The sequence below is a fragment of the Lycorma delicatula genome, chromosome 1, assembly GCF_047948215.1.
Source record: "Lycorma delicatula isolate Av1 chromosome 1, ASM4794821v1, whole genome shotgun sequence".
Classification (NCBI taxonomy): Eukaryota; Metazoa; Arthropoda; class Insecta; order Hemiptera; family Fulgoridae; genus Lycorma; species Lycorma delicatula.
The window spans coordinates 348,568,690-348,592,096 of NC_134455.1; the positions used below are offsets into that span (position 1 = coordinate 348,568,690).

General features: G+C 32.5%; 1 protein-coding gene across 3 annotated transcripts in view; it reads left to right on the top strand.

Moving 5' to 3' along the window:
- Nucleotides 1-23,407, top strand: part of FIG4 (polyphosphoinositide phosphatase FIG4) — a 105,335-nt gene that overhangs the window by 28,294 nt on the left and 53,634 nt on the right. For all 3 annotated transcript variants that reach the window (XM_075382451.1, XM_075382452.1, XM_075382453.1), the window contains exons 7-11: nucleotides 5,406-5,601; nucleotides 8,270-8,468; nucleotides 11,123-11,333; nucleotides 15,739-15,964; nucleotides 18,495-18,630. In XM_075382451.1, the coding sequence (XP_075238566.1) occupies nucleotides 5,406-5,601; nucleotides 8,270-8,468; nucleotides 11,123-11,333; nucleotides 15,739-15,964; nucleotides 18,495-18,630 (968 nt within the window). The remainder of the gene's footprint in view (nucleotides 1-5,405; nucleotides 5,602-8,269; nucleotides 8,469-11,122; nucleotides 11,334-15,738; nucleotides 15,965-18,494; nucleotides 18,631-23,407) is intronic.

Consider the following 23,407-nt stretch of genomic DNA (forward strand, 5'->3'; position numbering starts at 1 on the left):
AAAGGAAGTCGAAGAGGATGAAAGGGGAGAAACAATACTGAAATATGAATTTAAGAGAGCATTAAAAGATTTGAATGGCAGGAAGGCTCCTGGAATAGACAGAATATTTGTAGAATTATTGCTCAGTGGAGGTGAGGAAGCGATTGATAGATTATACAAACTGGTGTGTAATATTTTTGTAAAAGAGGAAGTTCTGTCACACTTCAAAAAGAGTGTTATAGTCATGATTCCAAAGAAAGCAGGAGCATATAAATGTGAAGAATACAGAACAGTTAGCTTAACAAGCCATGCATCAAAAATCTTAACTAGAATTCTATACAGAAGAATTGAGAGGAGAGTTGAAGAAGTGTTAGGAGAAGACCAATTTGGGTTTAGAAAAAGGGTAGGGACAGGCCTCAGATTAATATTAGAAGGAAGATTAAAGAAACACAAACCAACATACTTGGCATTTATAGACCTAGAAAAGGCATTCGATAATGTAGACTGGAATAAAATGTTCAGCATTTTAAAAAAATTAGGGTTCAAATACAGAGGTAGAAGAACGATTGCTAACATTTACAGGAACCAAACATAGTAATAATGGAAGAACATATAAAAAAAAACCGTAATAAGAAACGGAGTCCGAAAGGATGTTCCCTATCCCTGTCACTTTTTAATCTTTACATAGAACTAGCAATTAATGATGTTAAAGAACTATTTAGGTCCAGAGTAACAGTACAAGGTGCAAAGATAAAGATGCTATGATTTGATATAGTAATTCTAGCCGAGAGTATAAAGGATTTAGAAGAAACAATGAACGGCATGGATGAAGTCCTAGGCAAGAAATACCACATGAAAATAAACAAGAACAAAACGAAAGTAATGAAATGTAGTAGAAATAATGAAGATGGACCACTGAATTTGAAAATACGAAAAGAAAATATTATGGAGGTAGAAGAATTTTGTTATTTGGGAAGTAGAATTACTAAAGATTGACGAAGCAGGAGTGACATGAAATGCCGAATTGCACAGGCGAAACGAGCTTTCAGTCAGAAATATAATTTGTTTACATCAAAAATTAATTTAAATGTCAGGAAGAGATTTTTGAAAGTATATGTGTGGAGTGTAGCTTTATATGGAAGTGAAACTTGGATGATCGGATTACCTGAGAAGAAAAGATTAGAAGCTTTAGACATGTGGTGCTATAGGAGAATGTTAAATATCAGGTGGATGGATAAAGTGACAAATGAAGAGGTGTTGCAGCAAATCGATGAAGAAAGAAGCATTTGGAAATATATAGTTAAAAGAAGAGACAGACTTATAGATCACATATTAAGGCATCCTGGAATAGTTGCTTTTATATTAGAGAGTCAGGCAGAAGGAAAAAATTGTGTTGGCAGGCAACATTTGGAATATGTAAAACAAATTGTTAGGGATGTAGGATGTAGGGGTATACTGGAATAAAAAGACTAGCACTAGATAGGCAATCTTGGAGAGCTGCATCAAACCAGTCAAATGACTGAAGACAAAAAAAAAAGTTGCACATAAAATTATCATTCATGTTTTCATGAAAGTATGATGCAGAAGGCTTTTCATGATAGCTGGACATTTGTAACTATAGGATATATAGTTCCATATAAAAATTCAGTATTTGAAAAGTGAGTTAGCATATCAGTTTTGTACGTAATCTAAAATTATTACACACTTTGATATCTAATTCCTTGTTATAAAGAGTGTCCCATATAAAACGCAACCCATCAATCACTCACCCATGAAATTTCAAAAGTCAAGCGTATTCCTCTACTCGTTACTGAAATGGACTCGTCCAACATCTGAACATCGCGCGGCGATGCAGTAGACCACTACCGATAGTAACAACAATGCAATCATAACGTTCAGTGTATTGCTAGAGACAAGATGGTGTTTTCGCTAGATGAACGTGTTTTCATTGTTGAGTTATACTTCAGTACGAAATCAGCGGTTGCAGTGCAAGATTTGTTTCGCCATAAGTACCCAGATAAACCAGCTCCTAACAAAACATCAATATTAAGGTTAGTCGCAAAATTTAGAGAGACTGGTTCTGTTAATAACAAGGAACACAAAAGATCTGCATCAGTGTTGAATACAGATACAGTCACTGAAATCAAAGACCGATTACTCGCCTCGCCAAATAAATCTATCAGACGTTTGTCTGCTGAAATTAATTTGTCTAAATCAACTGTTCATTGGGCGGCCAAACAATTACAATTACGACCTTATCGCATTCAAACGGTTCATCAACTTCTTGAGCCCGACAAAGAAAAACGGCTACAATATTGTTGACGATTCTGTCGATTTCTGCATGAGGGAATTAATGTTATGGATTTGTTATTTTTCACAGATGAAGCACGGTTTCATTTGGATGGCTACAAAAACAGCCAAAACAGTAGAATTTGGAATGCTGAAAATCCCCACGTTTATCACGAAAAACAGTTACACCCGCAGAAGTTGGGCGTGAGGTGCGCGATATCGCAGAAGAAAATAATCGGTCCTATTTTTTTTTGGAGTACACCATTAATGCAGAATGATATCAAGGATATTTTATTTCAGTTCATCGCACTCTTGGAAGAGGAAGACAGACACTGCTGGCTACAACATGACGGTGTGACACAGCACTACGCAGGTTCAACTTCTGATTTCGTTGAGGAATTCTTTGGTAATCTTGTTATCGGTCGAGGCATGTGGCCACCAAGATCTTGACTGCGATGGATTTTTTTCTATGGGGTTACCTCAAAGAAAAAGCCTACAGCAACAAACCACGAACACTTGAACAATTGAAAGTCAATATTGAACAAGCTGTATTAAATATCCAGCCACTAACTTTGAAAAAAGTTGCAATTAACGCTGTAAAAAGAATTGAAGCTTGTATTCAAGAAGATGGCGGCTACTTCCAACATTTACTCTAAATGTAAGGTAATGGATGGTTATAATAAAAATTACATTTACATTTAGACATGCCTTTTTATTATTTCAATACCTACCAATATAAGGTTGGGTTGCGTTTTATATGGGACACCTGTATAATATATACTTTTTTAGGTAGGCTTTGTTTATTAACTTCTAAATTAAAAGTGGCATTTAATTCTACCTTTATGCATGATTTAAATTATTGGAGAATTAAGGAATTCTTGAATGAATTTAAATATTAAATAGATCTTTTAAGGCATGTGCCATACATATTTTACAATTAATTCAAATCACAGTAAATAAAACAATTCACCATTGTTATGGGTCATATTTCATCTGGGTTTATTATCTATTTGGATAAATGGAGGGGGACATCACTACAGACATAAAAAGGCTAGGTTTTGAACATTTTACGTTGAATAATTTTGCGATCATGAAACAGCGTGGGGTTGTGGTGGAGGGGAATTTGCACCCATTATATTGAGAGAATGTGAAGCTCTGCAAAATGGTAGAATAAAATACAGTTCAGTATGGCATGGCAGTATCTGGACTGTTTTCATTAAACTTATGTGGCAGTCTGAACATAAGCGACCTGTTTATCATTGTTCTCTGCTGTATAGCTACTTATTGGGTGCTGGAGATGGTATTGTAGGTAAGTGTGTTTCTTTTAATAGCATGCTGAATTGCCTCCAAAATATTTGTAGATTCAAATTATATTGTTATAAAAACAAAAAATAAAATATTAGAGGCAGTAATATAGATAAAATAAAAAGTTGATGTTATACTACGAACAGACAAGTACCTACATCTCTATTATATCCAACTTTTACCGGCATAGATTAGTTCAGTTTCATGTTAAGAGCCCACTCTGTAATACATAACTATATTACATACTAAAGTACTTGATATTAAACCCAATATATCTAATTCTATTTTTTTTTTTACTCTTTCTTCTAATGGAAATTTCTAATAGACAAACATAGATTATAGTTTTATATTAATTTTAATAATAATAATTATAAGGGACGTTCAATAATTAACGCGACAAATTGATGTAGAGAAAAACGATTTATTTAATGGCAATGAAACTTACACTACTTTTCAACATAGTCTCAAGCAACATTTAGACACTTGTCCACCGTTCTGTGAGCTTTCTGATTCCCCCAGTAGAAGTCTTTACCTTGCTATTTGAACCATTTGTGTACTGCTTTTTTGACTGCTTCATTGTTGGTCAACTTCTTGGTTGCATAAAAAGTCTTTGAGCAGACCGTACAAATGGAAATCAGATGGGGTGAGGTCTACGCTATAAGGAGGATGTGGCAACATCTATCAACCCAACTACTTGAGCGTTTCTCTTGTTCTCTGAGTGATGTGGGAGTGCTCGTTGTCATGCAAGAGAATCACACCTTTTGGGAGAGCGCCTTGATGTTTTCACCTTATTGTGGTTCTCATTTTCTATTGGAGCATGTTAGAATAGTACTTACTGTTCATGGTACATTGTTGTTCTAAATAGTCACTAAAAATTGGGCCTTGCGAGTTCCAGATCATCAATATCACTTTACTGGCTGATGCATGAGTTTCGAATTTGTTTTGGTGGGCGAATCTGGATGTTTCCACCTAAGACTGCTGTATGGATTTGGGCTCCAAATGGTATATCCACGTTTTATCACAGGTTACTTGTATTATTCGATCTAGAAAGTTACCTTCTGCTTCAAACCATTCTTTGAGCTCGGAACAAATGCGAATCTGGATATCTTTATGAGCTTGGGTCAACTGTCTTGGAACCCATTTTGAACACATTTTGTGATACTTCAGCACATCATGAACGATTGAATGCATGGTCCCAACAATAATATTACACAAACTTGCAGTTTGGGAAATTTTGACTCGCCTCTCTTTGTGAATAAGATAATTTATGTGATTTTTTAGCATGTTAATCAAAACTTCAACCGGTTTTCCAGAGGGAGTTACACTTGTTCTGCTCGAATTAAACTGTTCCACCGAGTTATACACATTACTGCAATTTAAACACTTTTCACCGTACTATTTCAACATTCTTGAGTAAATTTCCACCGATTTCACACCTTCTGATAGTAAAAATCTTATCACTGAACATTGCTTTTCTGGCATACATGTTTCAAGCGAAGCTGACATTCTGAAATCAACGAAAGAGGTTTTCCTTAGTTTAATTATGATCAAACAACTGATAAATGCATTCCCAATGTTACCAACTTGATCCTCAAATTGTTTCATTGTCATTGAATGAACTGTTTTTTCTCTACATCAATTTGTCTCGTTAATTATTCAATATCCCTCATATTGTTATTAAAAATAGACATAGTAATTTTTTATAATTATGTTTCACTTTTGAATTGAGTAATTAGAAAGCAATCATTAATTTTATTATTATTACAAAAATATAAATTTATTATTTCATATATATTATTCTTATAATTTATTTTAATTATTTTATTGATTAGGGTGATGTTGCAAACGAAGTAGAAACAGAACAAGTACTGGAAGATACTGGCGCATCATCTTGTGATTCCCCAAGAATAACATCATTCGTTCAGATGAGAGGATCAATACCTGCTCATTGGAGTCAAGATATAAGCAAAATGGTTCCAAAACCTGCTATTACTTTTGATCTTAGTGATCCATTTGCTGAGGCAGCAGGTACTGAATTTACTATATCTTTGTAATTTAATATAATTAATTAACTTCAGATGCTAAATTCTTGTTATTTTATTAATTTTATTGTTAGCTTAATACACAATATTTAATTTAATTTAAGATTTCTAGAACAGGAATAATTTATTATTATATGCAAAGTATTATTATTGTTTCAGTGAAAATATCTTTGAATTATTCAAAAGTTGGTAATACGTGAGTTGGTAATCTGTAAATATTAACTATTACCCAGTTAACATGAATTTTTTAAACTTCTCCAAAACAATGTGAAGGTATTGTTTTATAACATATATTTCCTAATTTCTGTAATAGATCAGCTCAAACAGCTTGTGTCATTAATATGAGTTATACCTTTACAGCATTCTTTTTATAATGAGTAATCATTAACATAACATTTAATTTAGTTTTCATATTATAGAATGTTTATAACAACTGATTGAAATTTATTATTTAAATTTATCAATTAAGAATACAGTAAATAAAATATGAATGAATGAATGAATGAATGAATAAATCTTTATTTCCCTTGTACAAAATATGACAAAAAAAGAGTTACAATATATAATTGGGAAACATAAACCATGAGCCATTTTGTATAATATTCCTAAAAAGGAAATATAAAAATTAAAACCATTTTTAAAATAAATAGTAGCAACTAAAAGTTCTTAAATAAATAAAGTACTTACTAACAAAAACTTGAGATCAGTTAAAATTTAAACTTATCTTAGAAACACGATGAAAGAATAAAAAAAATTGAACATAATACTATAACAAATGAATACCTGCACCCATGTATTAAAAATTCAAATTCTAGATTTAGTAATATCAAGAAGATACAAGAATATGAAGGTGATGTAAATAATATTTATATTGTTGTACACTTTTATGCTTAGTATATTGTATAAATTGGAATAAAATGAATATTGTTATATCTGTTATGTTGTTAATAGTATTTTGTAGTGATGTAAAATAATCTTAGTATTAGTATTTTGACTATAATTATAAATTTACCCGTAATAAGTTTGCCTTCTTAGTTTGGATTAGTTCCGTTATAGTATTTTATATAAAAAACCAAAAGTTATAAGAATGAATTAGAAAATTAGCTATTTTGATATTCTTCTTCCATGTATGACTAAGTAAACCATTGATAATAATTTTTAGTTATAAATGTGAATACAGTTTAATGATGTACACATGAATCAAATGTTTATTGTTCTAAGAAACAAATGTTATTTGCTTTGTTGAGCAACGTGTTATTGCATGTTGCCTGTTTCATGACACCCAAATAATAATAAGCTTCCAAATAATAATCGTTCTGTAATGTCATTTCAAACAGTATCTGTCCATATTTTTTTCCACAAACATATTTTTGAATGCAAGTGGTAAAACTTGGTAAATCATAGCACTAGTACCTTGTATGCATGTGTACTGTTTTTGTAACTTCACAAAGTAAATCAGTTGTCCAAGAATCATTGCTTGTGTTAGTTTCATATTAACAGGTGAAATTTTTATTTTTTGTTTAATGTTGGAACGTATTGAAAATGTTGCTGCATCAAGTTCTACAAAAGGTTAATGATACTTAAAGCAAAAAAAATTTGTCAGATTAAGCAGACATTCAAGAATGAACATTGGCAGTTACACAGATTAAAGAGTAGCGTAATGGATCCAAAATAGCTGAATTTCACTGGAGAGAGATTAACATACCATCAAGGCATCAACAAGCTGAAATCCAAATGTCATATACATTTATATGACATCTATATGTACATATAGTTTTAATAGAAAACTTGGGTACATACAAAGTTTCTGTAAAATTTTTGTCAAAACTGCTTTTACTTGAGTAGAAAGAAATTCATTTTGATGTTTAACAGAACATGCTGGAGTGAATCAGCAGTGATCCAAACTTCTTTCAGATCATGATAACTGATGTTGAATCTTGGATGTACAGGTACAATCAAGACACTAAAGTTAATTCTCAGTGGAAGTCACAATCATTCTCAAAGCCAGGGAAAGTCAGGTAAGTGAGAAGTAAAGTGATTTTTTTTACTACTATAGATTTCCTGCATTATGCATACAAACGAGAAGTTTAAACTATCAACCGACTGTGGCATCTGGAAATTCTGTGACACAGGTCAGGCAAGAGACCAACGTTTGGAAATCACTGTAAATGGCAGTAGTAACATCATGATAACATAGCTGCCCATTTGTCACATCTAATCAAGAATTTCTTGGTTAGGTATAGAATTCTTCAGGGTCACTAAGCTTTTTACTTACCAGATATAGATGCTTGTGATTTCTGGTTGTTCTAAAATTGAAAATGCCGCTGAAGGATCCCAGTTTGTTAGCCAGGAGACCACATTGATAAACATAACACAGCAATCACCCATTCCTAAAAAAAAACTATGAAAAATGTTTTTAGTAATGGAAGGATCAATGGGTTAAGTATGTGAAATACAAGGAAGACATTTTAAGGTTAACCAGGCTTTCAGGAATGAACTTGTAGTATAACCATTGGTTTAACCGTTTTGAAGAAGACTGATTGTAAGTTGCTAAGGTAAGCTTTTTTTGTGGCCTACGGTCAGAAGTTTTTTTAATACCTATAAAATTTATTTTATTTTGTTATTTTCTGATACTGGTAATTTTTTTTTTACAGGATCACATTTCAATGATTTATTAAAACGATATGGATGTCCCATCATTATTTTGAATCTCGTTAAGAAGAGAGAAAAGAAAAAGCATGAATCTCAGTTGAGTGAAGAGTTTTCCTCAGCAATTCGATATCTTAATAAGTTTTTACCACCTGAGCACAGTATACAGTATATTAGTTTTGATATGGCTCGAATGAACAAGGGGTATGCAGTCCATATAGTATATCTTTTTTTTTAAATTTATTTATGCATATATGTGAATGTATTCATTATATACTTGTATTTATCTGGTACCAATTGGTAAATCTCTTGCATAATAGAATTTTTATTAAAAGAAAATATCAGTGTACAGGTGTATAAAAAAGAATATCAGAGTTTTTAAGCTATTTAATATCTCTTAACTTTGATTTATAATAATGAACCAAAAATAAAATGAATAAGTAATTCTTACAGTTTTTCCCTTTAGTATTTATTGTGAACACCTTTCATCATGCTGCATACATCCAACTGATAGGAGAGTTTATCCCCTGTACTTTAGCCATCATGTCTGAAGTAATTGAAGTGACAGCTGCTTCAATTATGTGCTTCAAATCGGGTAGATCAGTAGGTAGCAGAGGTATATACTAAAGATCCTTTATAAAACACCAAAAGAAATAAATCACATGGGGTCAGATTGCAAACAAGCTCTGTCATCAGGTCCATGCCGACTGATCTAGCAGCCAGGGAAGACATCATTTAACTGATCCCATACAGAGTTATGCCAGTGAATTGAAGAGGCACACCATCTTGTTGCCAAATAAAATTCTCTGGTCTGTCTTGCAGTTAAGTTCCATGTATTCAGCATAACCAAATAAGCAACTCCTGTTATGCTCACCTCAGCAAAAAAGAACGACCCATAAACTTGTCGTCAGGATATCACACAGAAAATATTTAATTTTGGATTGCATTGTAAGAGTTATAGGGATTTTCTAACCCCCAGATATTGACATTATGTGTGTTAACTTTTCAGGTAAGATGAAAGGTTGATTCATGATCAAGAAAGTCATCATCTCATTGTTGCAATATTTTGATTGTGAAGTCGACATGCACAGCATTGATGGTAGGGTGTCAGACGGAAAAATAGGGAATCGATCTACAGTCATGCGCACAATTAAAACAATCACTTTTGCTCTTTGATTTTGGCCTTAAATTAAAATTGTACACCTCATCCAAGAGATATTGTAACAAATTAACACTTCAGTATTCTTTTTTTGAACTCTGTGTATAAGATTGTTATTTTTATTTATAAATTTTTTTATAATAATTTATTGAAATAAAATCAAATCAAATAAAATCAAGATTATCATAAAATAAAAAGTCCAGAAATTATGTTAAAATAGAAGACAGAAAATAGACATATTGATGAAATGCCAATCAACAGATTGATCACTCAAGAAGAACACTGAAAACATTGAAAAGTAAGAACGTTGTAAAGTTATTGAGACAGTCAGACTTTCAAACAAAAATCATAACTAATAACAAAACATATGAGGTGTGTGAGAAAAGTAATGAGACTGACTTTTTACTTACCAAAGTTTTCATTTTTTTCAAACAACAATATTATCCCCTTCAAAGTAGTTCCCTTGGGCAGCTACACACTGGCGGAGTTGTTGTTCCCATTCCTGGTAGCAGCGCTGGAAGGCTTCAACTGGTAGGGCTTTTAACTGGTCGGTCACAGTCTTTTGAATGTTCTCCAGAGTTCCAAAATTCCCTGATGGAAATGGCCTTGTGACACGGGGCATTGTCATGATGAAGCATCCACTTGTCTGCAATGTCTGGTCTCATGCGAATCACTCTTTTCCTGAGCCATTCAAGGACACATTTGTAAAACACTTGGTATTGACAGTTTGTCCTGGAGAGACAAATTCTTTATTCACGATATCCCTACTGTCAAAAAAGCAAATCAGCATGGTTTTGATCTTTGATTTGCTCATTAGACATTTTTTCAGTTGAGGAGATGACAGTGTGCCACTCTTCGCTTTGACACTTTGTTTCAGGATCGTACTCAAATATCCAGGATTCATCATCTGATTGATCACATGATTGAAGAATTCTTGGTCATTGTCAATCCTCTCAAGAAGATCAACACACACATTTCATCGATTGTCCTTCTGTTCCGTTATGAGGTTTTTCGGCACCAATTTCGCACAAACCTTTCGCATGTCCAAATCATCTGTCAAAATTTGATGCAAGGTGTGAAAGTGTTTAAATTTAACTGTTCACTCATCATCCTTATTGTTAAACGACTGTCTGATCTCACAAGAACCCTCACACGCTCAATGTTTTTATCAGATTTTGAAGTTAAAGTCTCTCTGAGCGAGGTTGATCTTCAACGTGTTCTCGGCCAAAAATGATTTGTGCCAGCGGAAAACTTTTGCTCTTGATAAGAAATGTTCCCCATAGGCCTGTTTCAACTTTTCAAAGGTCACACTCATGGATTCCCCAAGTTTAACACAAAACTTGATTGCATAACATCGCTCTAAATTTCGATGTTCCATTTTCGTAACACAACTTCACTGATGGCGTTGTCAAAAATAATGTGTTGGCTGAACGGAGTTGAAACTCGTACTGAGCATGTGGAAGGGATGAACAAAATGGTCTAGCGCAGACCGGTAGACACAGCGTTGCCAGATCGCTCACAGTGTTACCAATCTCGTTAGTTTTCTCACACACCTCGTATGTTTTGAATAATAAATTTTATTTTATAATTTTTTAATTTTCATTTCATTTCTGTTTTTATTAATATACTTGTATAGTTTGTTTTCTCATTAAATTTACATTGCTGTGTTTTCATAATTTCAATGTCAACTTTCCAATAGGAAAGAAGCAAATGTAATGGGACGTCTAGCTGATATTGCAAGATCTGCTGTGAATAAAACTGGCATATATCAGATTGGTGTAAAACCTGTATTGAGTATGGGTCGCTGCTCAGGACTGCAAACTGGAATTATAAGAGTTAATTGTGTTGATTGCCTTGATCGAACCAATACTGCACAATTTGCGCTTGGAAAATGTGCGCTTGGTTATCAGGTGAGTTCTGTGATGTCTTTTTTTTTTAATAGTTTTACTTATAAAGCCTCACTATTTCAAAAGAACTGTGGGAACCTTACTCCAGTGGGTAAAATTTTAAATTGTAGAATATTAATTTTAAAATGCAATCCTGGAAGCTAGTAAATATACTAATGAATAAAAATCCTCTTCCGAACAAAGTGATTACATACATATCTTTCCATGATGCTGGTAGTTCAATTTCCCTTATAAAAACGCAACAATGATTGCAGCTGTCAAATTTGCTATATCTACTCATTTATTAATGAAGACATAGAATGAGACAATGATTACTTATATTTTTAAAAGGATGATAATTAAAGATTCAGTTAGAAATTTGAGAACCTGAATGTCAAAAACAAATTGGGAAAATAAGAAAATTAACTTTGGTGAAAATTCTTTTTTTAATGTTTTACAGAAGGCATTCTTACTAGCTTGTCCTTTATTAAAATTAAACAGTTTAAACATAAAAAGAAAAAAAGTGCATGGATTACAAGAAAATATATAAACTCTAACCATATGCTAAGGGAAATTTCTAAATATAATTTGTCTCATAATAATTATTTAAAAATTTACTATCAAATTTATATTAAAGTTATTTATAGCTGCTGAAACATTATATTATAATATGTTAATTAAAACAATAAGTTCAAAACTATGTGGGCTGTTTTCAAAAGTGAAGGAAGCTTTGGAAATATAACTTCCAATAAAACTTCCACATAATAATATAACTTCCATATAATATAACTTCCACAAAAATAGAAATGGATTCAACTTCCATTATCTAATCCCCTTTTCAGGTAACAGAGGAATTTAATAATTTGTTTGCCAGTATTTCAAACGAACAATTATATTGATCTTTTCAAATAAATCCTTTCACTTTAATTGGTTTCACCAATGAATCAGTGTTCCCACCCACTATTGATGCCCAGGAAGTTAAAACTTGTATTTTAGTTATATAGAGTAAACATTGAATCGGCATTCATAAATTCCTGTCTTTTTTTTTAAAGAATTGTAGTTATTATTGTCCTTCTTACAGATTTAAAAAATTTTCAACAACCGCCTTTAGACTTCCTTTGATATTTCCCTCCTTAAGGAAAGGTTCAGTACTTAATTTACAAAATTAACCAATTTTATTATTGTTTGTATTTTCTAAAGTTTTTAGAAACATTATGAAAAATACATTTTTACATTTTTTGAAAAGCATAATAATTGACAAACTTTCAGCATTGTTTTTCTACTGACATGACCATTGCCCAGTCTTTAGAAAATATTTTAAATCTGATTTTAACAAAATTATTCTATTTTTAATTTTTTGCTATCTAAGCAAAGCAATCTATTATAATTAAAAGTTAAATAAACAATTCTAAAATTTCTATATACTATTCAACATATACATAAATATATCTTCAAAATAATTTTTGTTAACGCCTTCTGAATTGTGAATTATTTTTATTTTTTTTTATATTTACTTTAACATTATTTCACATGTTTATATTTTAAGTTACATTGGTATGCAAAATTTTGTCCCAGTGTAAGTAGTATTTTCCCCTTGAATTCAAAAATGTTAAAAATTTTCTATCACCTTTAGTTTTCAAATTACACCCTGTTCAGTGTTATATATACATTATGGAAATTATGCAATTATGTTACGGTATTACACTTTATAATACATAAATGAATAAAAAAATTGTATTGCTAAGCATTTAAAAATAATTTGTTATGAAAGAAGGTCTGCAATGGCATAAAACAATACAATTAATCATAACTGCTGGATGATGCACTTCTAAAATGAGTCAGAAGATGGCTTTCTTACAGACTTAATCATCATTGTTTGTCAAAGTAATTTCACAAGTAACATCTGTTTTGATTATAATGCGTGAGAGTTACTGATTCAAGCCATAGCCAGTCTGTGTTAATGTTCACTTTGTTAACATTTGCACATTTTTCGTGTGTATCTGCTGATATGATATAGTTCAGTATAAATGTTTCTCACTTATGATGTATTCTAAATCTACATTTTATCTTTTGAATTCAAGACGTATAATGAATATTTTTTGTAGTATTTGATTATTGTGTGATTTTGCAAAGTGCCTAGAAATTGTGTAACCCCCCTGGACAGCTTTGTTACATTTGTGGTGAGGTAACATTTAAATTTTGGAAAAATAGTTTTACTCTTCTCATCAAAAAAATGTTATGAGCTTTATTTTGGCTGCAAATTTGATGACAGTAAACATTGGGTCCCTCACATTTGTTGTGCTAATTGTGTCAGACTCCTTACAAGTTGGTCAAAATGGTTCTTGGTACACGAACTTTGCTGTTCCAATGATTTGGCAGGAACCAAAAGATCATGTCACCGATTGTTAGTTTTGTCTGACTAATACTGCAGGCATTAGTTCAAAATCAAAGTGCACTGTTTCAGACACTAATTTACCATCTACCATGAGACTTGAAGTTTACGATCAGTTCTGGTGCCTAAATCACCAGAAAATATCATACTTAGCGATAATGAACAACACAAAGATTTAGCAGAGGATAATGATGATGTAAGGGTTGATCCAAACTATGAAGCTTTGTGTTCATCTGTTGAACCACATTTACTAATACAAGGGGACCTCAATGTCCTTGTACGAGATCTGAATTTATCAAAAAAGGAGGCAGAAATTTTAGGCTCATGAGTAAAAGGTTGGAATCTCCTCCATCACGAAACAAAGGTATGTGTTTTTAGAAATAGGCATAATGTCTTCAAGAATTTCTTTGTTAAAAAAAAAATATAGATGTTGTTTTTTATAACAATGTTTTTTCTTCAATGGAATCATTTGGTCATGAGTACAAAACAGAGGAATGGCATTTGTTTACTAATTTATTTAAGACTAGTCTGAAAACTGTGCGTCTGCACATCGGGAGTGAGTTTCCATCAGTGCCACTAGCACTAGCTTACACTACCGATCTGAAACGAAACTTATGTGAACATGAAACTTCTGTTAGATAAAATAAAGTATGAAGAATTTCAGTGGAATATTTTTGGTGACTTGAAAGTAATTGCTCTTTTGCTAGGTCTTCAATTAAGTCTCACCAAATACTGTTGTTTCTTTGTGAGTGGGACAGCAGAGACTGAAAATATCATTATATACAGAAAGTGTGACCAAACCGGTCCCTCCAGGAAGGTGGAGCATTAACTCCAGGAAAGAATAATGTTGTTAATGCACACTTGTTGATTCAAATAATGTTTATTTACTTCCACTACATATAAAGGTAGGGCTTAGGATAACTTTGTGAAAGTAATGGATTGAAGCGAGCTTGGATTCACTTACTTAAAAAATAAGTTTCCAAAGATCTGTGAAGCATAACTCAAAGAAGGAATCTTTGTAGAACCTCAAATTAAAGATGACAATTTCGATAGTACGTTAAATGAGTTGGGGAAAGCTGCATGGAGATCTTTTAAGAGCATTTGCCAAAACTTCTTAGGAAACCATGAATCGAAAAATTACAACAAAATAGTGGATGATGTTTTAAAATCTTATAAAATTGTGAAGAGTAACATGTCACTGAAGATTCACTTCTTGGACTCGCATTTGGATTTTTTCCCATCAAATCTAGGAGCAGTCAGCGTTGGAAATAGTGAATGGTTCCATTAGGGTATTTCGAATATGGAAAAACAGTACCAGTACAAGTGGAATCTGAGCATACTAGCTGACCATTGTTGAATCCTAAAGAGAGTTGTTCGTGACGCAAAGTATTGTAGAAAATCAGATATTACTACTTTTGAGGTAAGATTTTATTATACTAAGGATGCATTTTAAATATGTAATGTTGTAAAATTAAAATAGTTGTCTCTAAAAACACTTATGTGATAGACAAAATCTGAAACCGCATTCGAATTCAATGCAAAAAATGTTATTAGATTCACCCACTTTCATTTCTTGGACATAAAATAAATCACATTTTGTATACTAGTGTAATTAATATGGCTTTTAATCACATTTTTATTTATTTTATAATTAATTACATTTTTTTGTGGTGATCTGATCAAGGTTTTACTACAATTTCTGTTGATCTATCCTGGCAAATGCTTTTTTATCCATATCTACAGATTCCTGATGTAATGTATTTTTATGTATCCAATCAAAAAAAAAAAAATTGATTTATTTAATATTAATTTTTATATTTATCCTAAGGTAAGTTTTTTAAAGTTTGTAGATACATATGCTTAATTAATTATTTAATTATAGCTAAAATCAACTCAAAAAGATGGTTATTTTATAGATTCAATGCATTTCATTCACTGTTTTGATTAAAATTTTTCCATTAATAAAAATACAGTTATTTTATTGTTGATTTTTAATAATGTTACGTGATATTTTTTCTTATTTATTTATTTTTTTAGTTATGTGCATTGGGTATTCTTGATAGTCCAAGTGTGGACTTTGACACTGATTGTGTTCGTCTTCTGGAAGTCTTATATGAGGATCATGGTGATACACTTGCTCTGCAATATGGTGGCTCCCAGTTAGTTCACAGAATCAAAACATATCGCAAGACTGCTCCATGGACATCTCAGGGCAATGATATCATGCAGACTCTTAGCCGATACTACAGCAACACCTTTTCTGGTATTTATTTTCATACTTTAATTTATTTTTGTTGAATATGTGTGTATACATTATTTTTTTGTACCATATGACTTTTATTACTAGTGAGATCACAAAGGCTAGTTTTGGCTTACTTTGAAAATGCGAGCTTTGGCTGGCAATCAAATCTAATACCTTCAGTTTAGAAGTCAGTAACATTACTATAATTAAATGAAAAAGTTATGACTAAGTTATTAAATATGTTTTATCATGTTTTACAACATATTAAATTCTAGAGTAAATGCTGTAAGTGGCTGCTATTTTTTTGAATACATGTTTCCACACTTTTCACTGTATTTCTTGCTACTGTTTTCTGAGTTTGTGACTAGATATTTATACAGCTTCTTCAATATTGATTTTCAGTTATTATAGTGCTAGTGATACATTGCTATTAGTTTTTCTTTGAGGTAATTTGAAAATCTAGTGGTCTCAGTGGCCATAAGCCATAATCAATCATATGATCATGTTAATGATAGCGTTGATGAATGTGGTAGTGTGATGTGCTGTAATGTAATAAAAGACAGAATTAATTTTTCTCTTAAAAGTATGCTAAATCACAATTAAATATTCTGTTATTACTTTGCATTAATGGTATACTAAAAAAAAAAATTGGACTAACAATTTTTTTTTGTAATATCTTGTACCAGACACCCACCCATCTTCTGCAGGTGCATGATTTTTCATGATATGTGTGAATAATTTTAAGCAATCTAAATCCTACGTTTTCACTGTTTACATAGCTGTTCAAATGAAACTAGAGATGATAAACAAATTTAATGTCATTTAAAAGCTTAAAAAGTAGATTCTATAATAATAATACGATGATCATGCAAAACATCAGTGAGTGAAATCCCATGTTCGTCCCAAGAAACAGTGGTTCACACCTTGCCAGCTGATAGTTGAGTCTTGGTGGCTTTCAAGGAAATTGCCTCATTCTTCTTTCTCCAATCCATGCTGGCTTGTTTTGATTTGGACTCTCAACATGTCTCGAAGCAGTAGCCTGCTTTGTTCAGTATTTAGCACTCAAAATAAAATTTCTTGTTTATATTTTATCCACCCTTGTATAAATAATGATTACAAATTCGCAAAATCAGAAAAGTAATTTTTTTGGTTACTGGACTGATTGGTTGAAAATGAATATAGTGCTATTCTGTATATTGATGACATATTATTGATGCAAGCTAATAAAAACAATTTGATGTGGGTTATTGTCATGCTGGAACAAACTATATTTAATTTGAAGCTCTCTCAGCAGTCAAACCTAAAGTTATATTTAAGGGAAAAATATCCAAGGAGGTTGAATATTGTAATAAATGAATGCATATTATAACAGGTCAGCCATTTTAATTAACTATTTAAGATGATGTTTTCTATGAAGATAATTAGATTTTAAGAAAAAGTTAACAAAATTTAATGTAATATGTTGGTTGGATGATTTGTAAGACTTTATGAAATAAGACAAGGCAAGAGACTATGCTGAGATTTTATAAAACAGTGGTTGTATCAACCTGGATGTATAGAAATAATGCTTAGGTTAGCAGAAAAAATTGACATGGTGTCATTCAGGCAACAAAAAGTAAAGATTATATGAAAGATTAAAGATTGTCAGTGAAAGATTATGTGAGATTGGATAGGTTGTGATATGAAGATATTTGAACAGAGTTGCAGTTTTCCCTCTATGAATAAATAAGATTGTCTGGTTGAAGTGGAATGACCATTTTCAAAGAATTCCTTAAAATTGCGCACCACTATTGTTAAGAAAATATAGACCAACAGGGAGTAGTTATGTTGTTTGCTTGATAAAAAGGTGGGTTCCAGAATAGACGAAAATGTCATCCAAGAAGAATGTTACAGTTCAATGTTCTCCAAACTCTATTTTCATGATAAATTTCTAGATCCCTTTATGGTGTACCTTTTTAAATAAACTGTCAACGACTGTTTTTATAATTTCATAGTATGTGGTAATTTTTATTTTCTGGACAAATCTAGTCATATAATGAACAAGCTCTTAGTTTAATTCAGATTAGAATAGCCAACTATTATCATCTCAGCCAAATGGAATTACGTATATGTCTGTTATTTAGATCATTACTCTGAATTCAGCAACTCTGACTGCATCTTAGACAGATTAAGATCACAAACTGGATCATTAAGTTCTGCTTGAATAATTTTGTGAGGTTCATTGCTCTCACCTTGGAATTCAGGATCTCTTGTTCTTCATTACTTTCTAATCACTGTAACCTTTTGGGTGTCAACATTTTCTTCTAAATTACATGTTTTAACAGAACTGGACTGGAACAGGTAATTTTTCACTGTGTGAAATAGGTCTTGTGACTGATGGAAGACCAAACTCACAATGATATGTGCATGAAAGCCAGAACATGAAAACAGTTCTTTGGTCTGGATTATTCCACAGTAAAAAATATTGATTAACCAGCTGGTTTGTCCTAACCGGTTTAGCTTAGTTTTGCTAATTTAAATTTTAATTCTGTGAACTGCAATGATTTTCCAGATGCAGAGAAACAACATGCAATGAATTTATTTTTGGGATTATTTGTCCCAGAAGACAGTCAGTCACCTATATGGGAGATGATTACAGACTACTATCTTCATCATTCTTTAGCTGCTGGAAGATTTAGCATTAGAAAGTAAGTGATTATCTGTCTGTTTATTACAGTTAATATTGAAATTATATTTGTTTCCACCACTCTGCAAACTGCTTCAATTGATTTACATAATTTTTTAAAGCATATTAACTAGGAATGAAGAAATATGATGCAATATTTTCTAATTATATCACAGCTTTTTGTTTTATATGTTAATTTATACTTTCCTGGCTATATAATTGTACTTATAGTTACAGTTATACTATATAATTACAGCTTATTCACTTAACTACACAAGAGAATTATGCTGATCTGGTAAATCTCTCATGTTCTTATAGTTTTTGAGATCTTGACATTTCATGACTCTCTTTAAATGAAAAACACAATTTTAGCATAAAAAATTATTGAAGGATGTATGTTGTCTAAAAATACATAGGTAATGTTAAATTAAAATTTTCTGTTCTATAGAACAAAATTAAATTGTAAATTATCTAGATAGTAAAAAAAATTGACCTTATCCTGTATTTTAACTGGCAACAGGCCTCTTATACTATTGCTGTCTTTACCTGTTTCTGTCGCAAGCCTCTGCTTCATTTCCGTGTAGTTTCCGATCTTCACCTCATCTATTAACTTCCTTGCTTCCTTTCTCCTTCTACTGACCCTTCTGATGCAGTTTTCAAGCAAGATTCCACTTCCTCTAATTGCATGTACATCTCACATAATACCTCTTTCTTTTTTAATCCTGTTCATTACTTCTCATTCTCATACTTCATACTTCATCTCATATAATTACTCTTTCTTCTTTAATCCTGTTCATTACTTCATCATGCCTCACTTTATCCATATATTTTACTTTATTCTTTTTCATATCCACATATCAAAAGCCTCAATCCAGTTCCTTTTCCTTTTCCTCTTCATCTATGCTTTACTTCCATACAAGACACTCTGAACATAGCATTTGGCTAACCTCTTCCTTAACTCTGAAGTCCAGACTTTTACCAGTGCTATCCTTCCTTTTATTTCTATTTCATCCTTCCACTCATAGGTCAACATTGTCCTCAAATATTAGTTTTTTACTTTTCCTATTTTTCCTTCACTTTGGGGATTGACTAACTTGACCTGGGTATTTTCTATCATCTGCCTTTCATAAGAGAGCCGCTTGGCAGACTGTTCTTGGAGTGCCTAAACTGGGGTTGCTTTCCGACTTGTTGGAAGGTGGCTTTGTTGAGGGCACTCTTAAAATCAGGAAAGGATCCGAGTGAGATCAGCAGTTATTGACCCATTAGCCTCTTCCTTTCCACCTTGGCAAGAACAATAAATGTTCTTGCCAAGGTGGAAAGCACTGACTGTAAATATGTTGTGGCAATTTTTATTGACATAGAGGTGGCATTTCCTTCCTTGGAATGCCACCATGTTGGAGTTGGAATGCCCTCCTCTATGAGTTTGATTGTCGCTGTGTTACCATAGCCCTGCAGGCCGTAGTACGTGACTACTTGTTTGATTGCACGGCTCTGTTTAAGGATGCGCACCTTGTTTTTTAAAAAGTCAATCACCAGGGAAAGTCCGTAGAGCTCCGGTCTCGGCCCCTTGCTGTGGAACCTGGTGTTCGACGGATCTTTGGGGCTTACATTTCCGGAAGGGGTCACGGCCCAGGCTTTTGCTGGTGACTGTCTCCTGTTAGTTTGTGGTAACTCACGACCACAGCTAGAAGACTGAGCGCAGGTGGCTTTGTCAAGTGCAGAAGGCTGGATGGACATTCAAAATTTGAAGATTTCTGTGCCCAAGACGAAGTTTATGCTTCTCAAGGGTGCCAACAAATTATCATACAGTCTTAAGTGTAAAGGCTGTGTAATCAGCCGAGTTCGAGTTCATAAGAAGCTAGATGTTTTGTTTGATGAGAATTTGCTGTTTAGCAACCACATTAGGCAAGTAGTGGTGGCTGCTGTCTCTCTGATGCACAAGCTTAGGAGGATTGCTCGAAAGGATTTTGGGCTGTCAGGTCGATATTTATACATGGTGTACTGAGGTGTCTTTGAAACTATGACCTCTTACACAGTGTCCATTTGGGCGCATAGGTTGGAAACAAATCGAGCACTTATTAAAAATTTAAGGAGTGCCCAGCGCAGAGTCTTAATTTTATGCACTGGTGTTTTTAAAACAACCTTCTACGAACCTACCACTGTATTGGGAAAGACTCTCCCAATTGATTTAGTGGTGAAAGTTCAGGCGGCCATGTGGAAATTGCGAAGAGCAAGGGAGGCTGAGGTATTTGGGATGTAGTTTTGAGCTGGGTCTGTACCAGAGTGGAACGGTGATCTCAATGCATTGGTTCTAAATTTTGAACAGTTGCCCATCTCCTGCCTGTGTACGAGGCTCTTTACAGCCTTGCAATGGAAGTATGGCAGCAAGAATGGTGGCACGCCACGACTGAGGGAATGAATGTCCTTCTATAGATTTATACATGATCTGGGGGGACGGTATGCCTCGCTTTTGTTTTAAGGGCAACAGGAGCCCGAGTGCTCTCCAACCATGTAAATTTAAACCAATATTTGTTTTGGTTCCATCTGGCAGCTGATGAGCCTTGCATCTGCAGGGAGGTCCAGTTGGACAAACACATGATGTTTAACTGCCCAGCTCTTGGGGGGCCAGAACTCAGGCCATCCTGGAACTTAGAGGTCAAGGGGTAAATTGGCCAGTCACAAGTGGCAAGTCAATGTGGTGAGATTTTTAAAATAACAGTTTCTCTAAGTCTAAATCATTCTAATGTCCTTAAAGTAACAGTTTTTAAAAGTTTAAATCACTGTAATTGTGTTCATGAGCTAATAGAATGGATGGCTGTTTGTTATTTTTATGCAATAAAACTGCTTTCACGCTAACTTTAGAAAAGTCAATAAAGGACACCATTCTTGAGGAATATCCTGAATTTCAAGCTCTTTCATCAAGCCATTGACATCAATATGAACACACAATACATTTTTCATAATAAAATATATTGAAAGAGTTCTATTTTGTGATCTAAACATATTAATTTTTATTTTATTCATTGAATTTTTATTTTTTTCTAACTTTCCACTGCTGCAGTCTAGACCCCAGAAGTTCAGCCTGCTGCTTTGATAACTTTAAATCGCAAACTAGATCACTAAGTTCATGTTGAATTAAATGAGAAGATTTCTCACCAGATACAGGAAGAAATTCTTCAACATTCTCTACATTATCTACTTCATTTTCAGATTGTTGTAGCAATGTTGAATTAGATGGTGGTACAGGTACAGGAACTTCTCTTGTGTGGTACTGACTTTAGAACTGAGAATATATCTGCATATTTTATGAACTTTGTATTTTTGAATGAAAAACAAAATATATTTGTCACACAAAAGTAGCAGTCGGTGAAGCGGTCCTTAGGTTCACACCAAACCATCGGTTTAACAAATGGCACAGCTTGTCGTTTCCCTTTCAACCATTCAGTTAGAGTTGCTGAGAATGATGTGCAAATAACATGAGGTGCCCAGATTTTATCTTGAGCTTCAAGTGCACAATCAAAATAAAATTTATAAGCTGTTTTTATCAATTCAGAAATAGTCTTTCATTGAGATTTAGGTGTAAATTTACCAGACAACAAAAATTGTTTGGATGCTTTGAACATCCATGCACTTGTGCAGAAGCCATGTTGTGGGAAATAAAAATCAGAAAAATCACTTTTGTATTATAAATAATTGATGAAAATATAGCAAAACACTAATAACTCTGCAAAACACAACATACAGTATAGACAAGTGAAGCTAGACTGAATAAGATTTTAAACTCTGCAGATGGCAACAAAAGATGTCTCTATGATGCCATCATGTTTGTAGGTGTCTATTCCTCATGATACAGTGTATATGTATTTTTTTTTCTTTATTAAGCAAAATTGTTTAAAAGTAAAATTACAGAAACTATTCTTAATTGTAAACAGTAGTTGATCAAAATTAGATTATTATAAACATTTTTTACAAATTTATGATTTACGTAAAACCTCTATGTGGTAACACAATTTCAATAGTATATTTGTAATAAGACCCACCCAAATTACAGTGAGAGAAGTTGTGCAACATGTTAGATACAAATTTTGTGTTGACCAATGAATGATCTAATAGCCAATTTTTGTCTTAAAAACTTATTCTTTCTTTTTGAGGTAGCTATTATACTTGGTATGAGAATATAAGTAGGCTTATTAAATAATTAATAATTATGACAAGAGAATCATAATCTCTTTTTCTCAAAAAAAAAAAAAAAAAAAAAATGAAAATCCGAAAAAAATGATATATTTGGAATGTTAACCACAGTGAAAACATATACAATTTTATTAGAAAGAAAAACCTTGAATTTTAAAAATCAGTTCACAATTTCAGGAGTAATACGCTTTTAAAAATGTAAATAAAAGCAAAGGGTAATTGACAACTTTTTATTGAAAAAAAATTAACCTTTGTACTTTTTCATTAAAGGTTAATTAGTATTTAAGTAAAATCGAAATAGAAGTAAAATTATTAAAAAATAATACAGAGGGAAGGCAAGCCAAATAAGAAGCTGCACTCACAAATGCACTCAAAAAATGAACCGTAACTCACAAAGGATGTCATATTTATACCTCTTCATATTCAGCAATATTACATACTTCATACATTATTACACTGATGTAAGTAACCCATAATCAGTAATCATTATTTGATTATTTACCCTTACAATAGATGTATTTTATACTTTGGCCAAAATAATCAAATGAAATAGAGGGCCTATGGTTCATTGCCTTACTTAAAATAATGAATAAAAAGAAAAAAGGGGA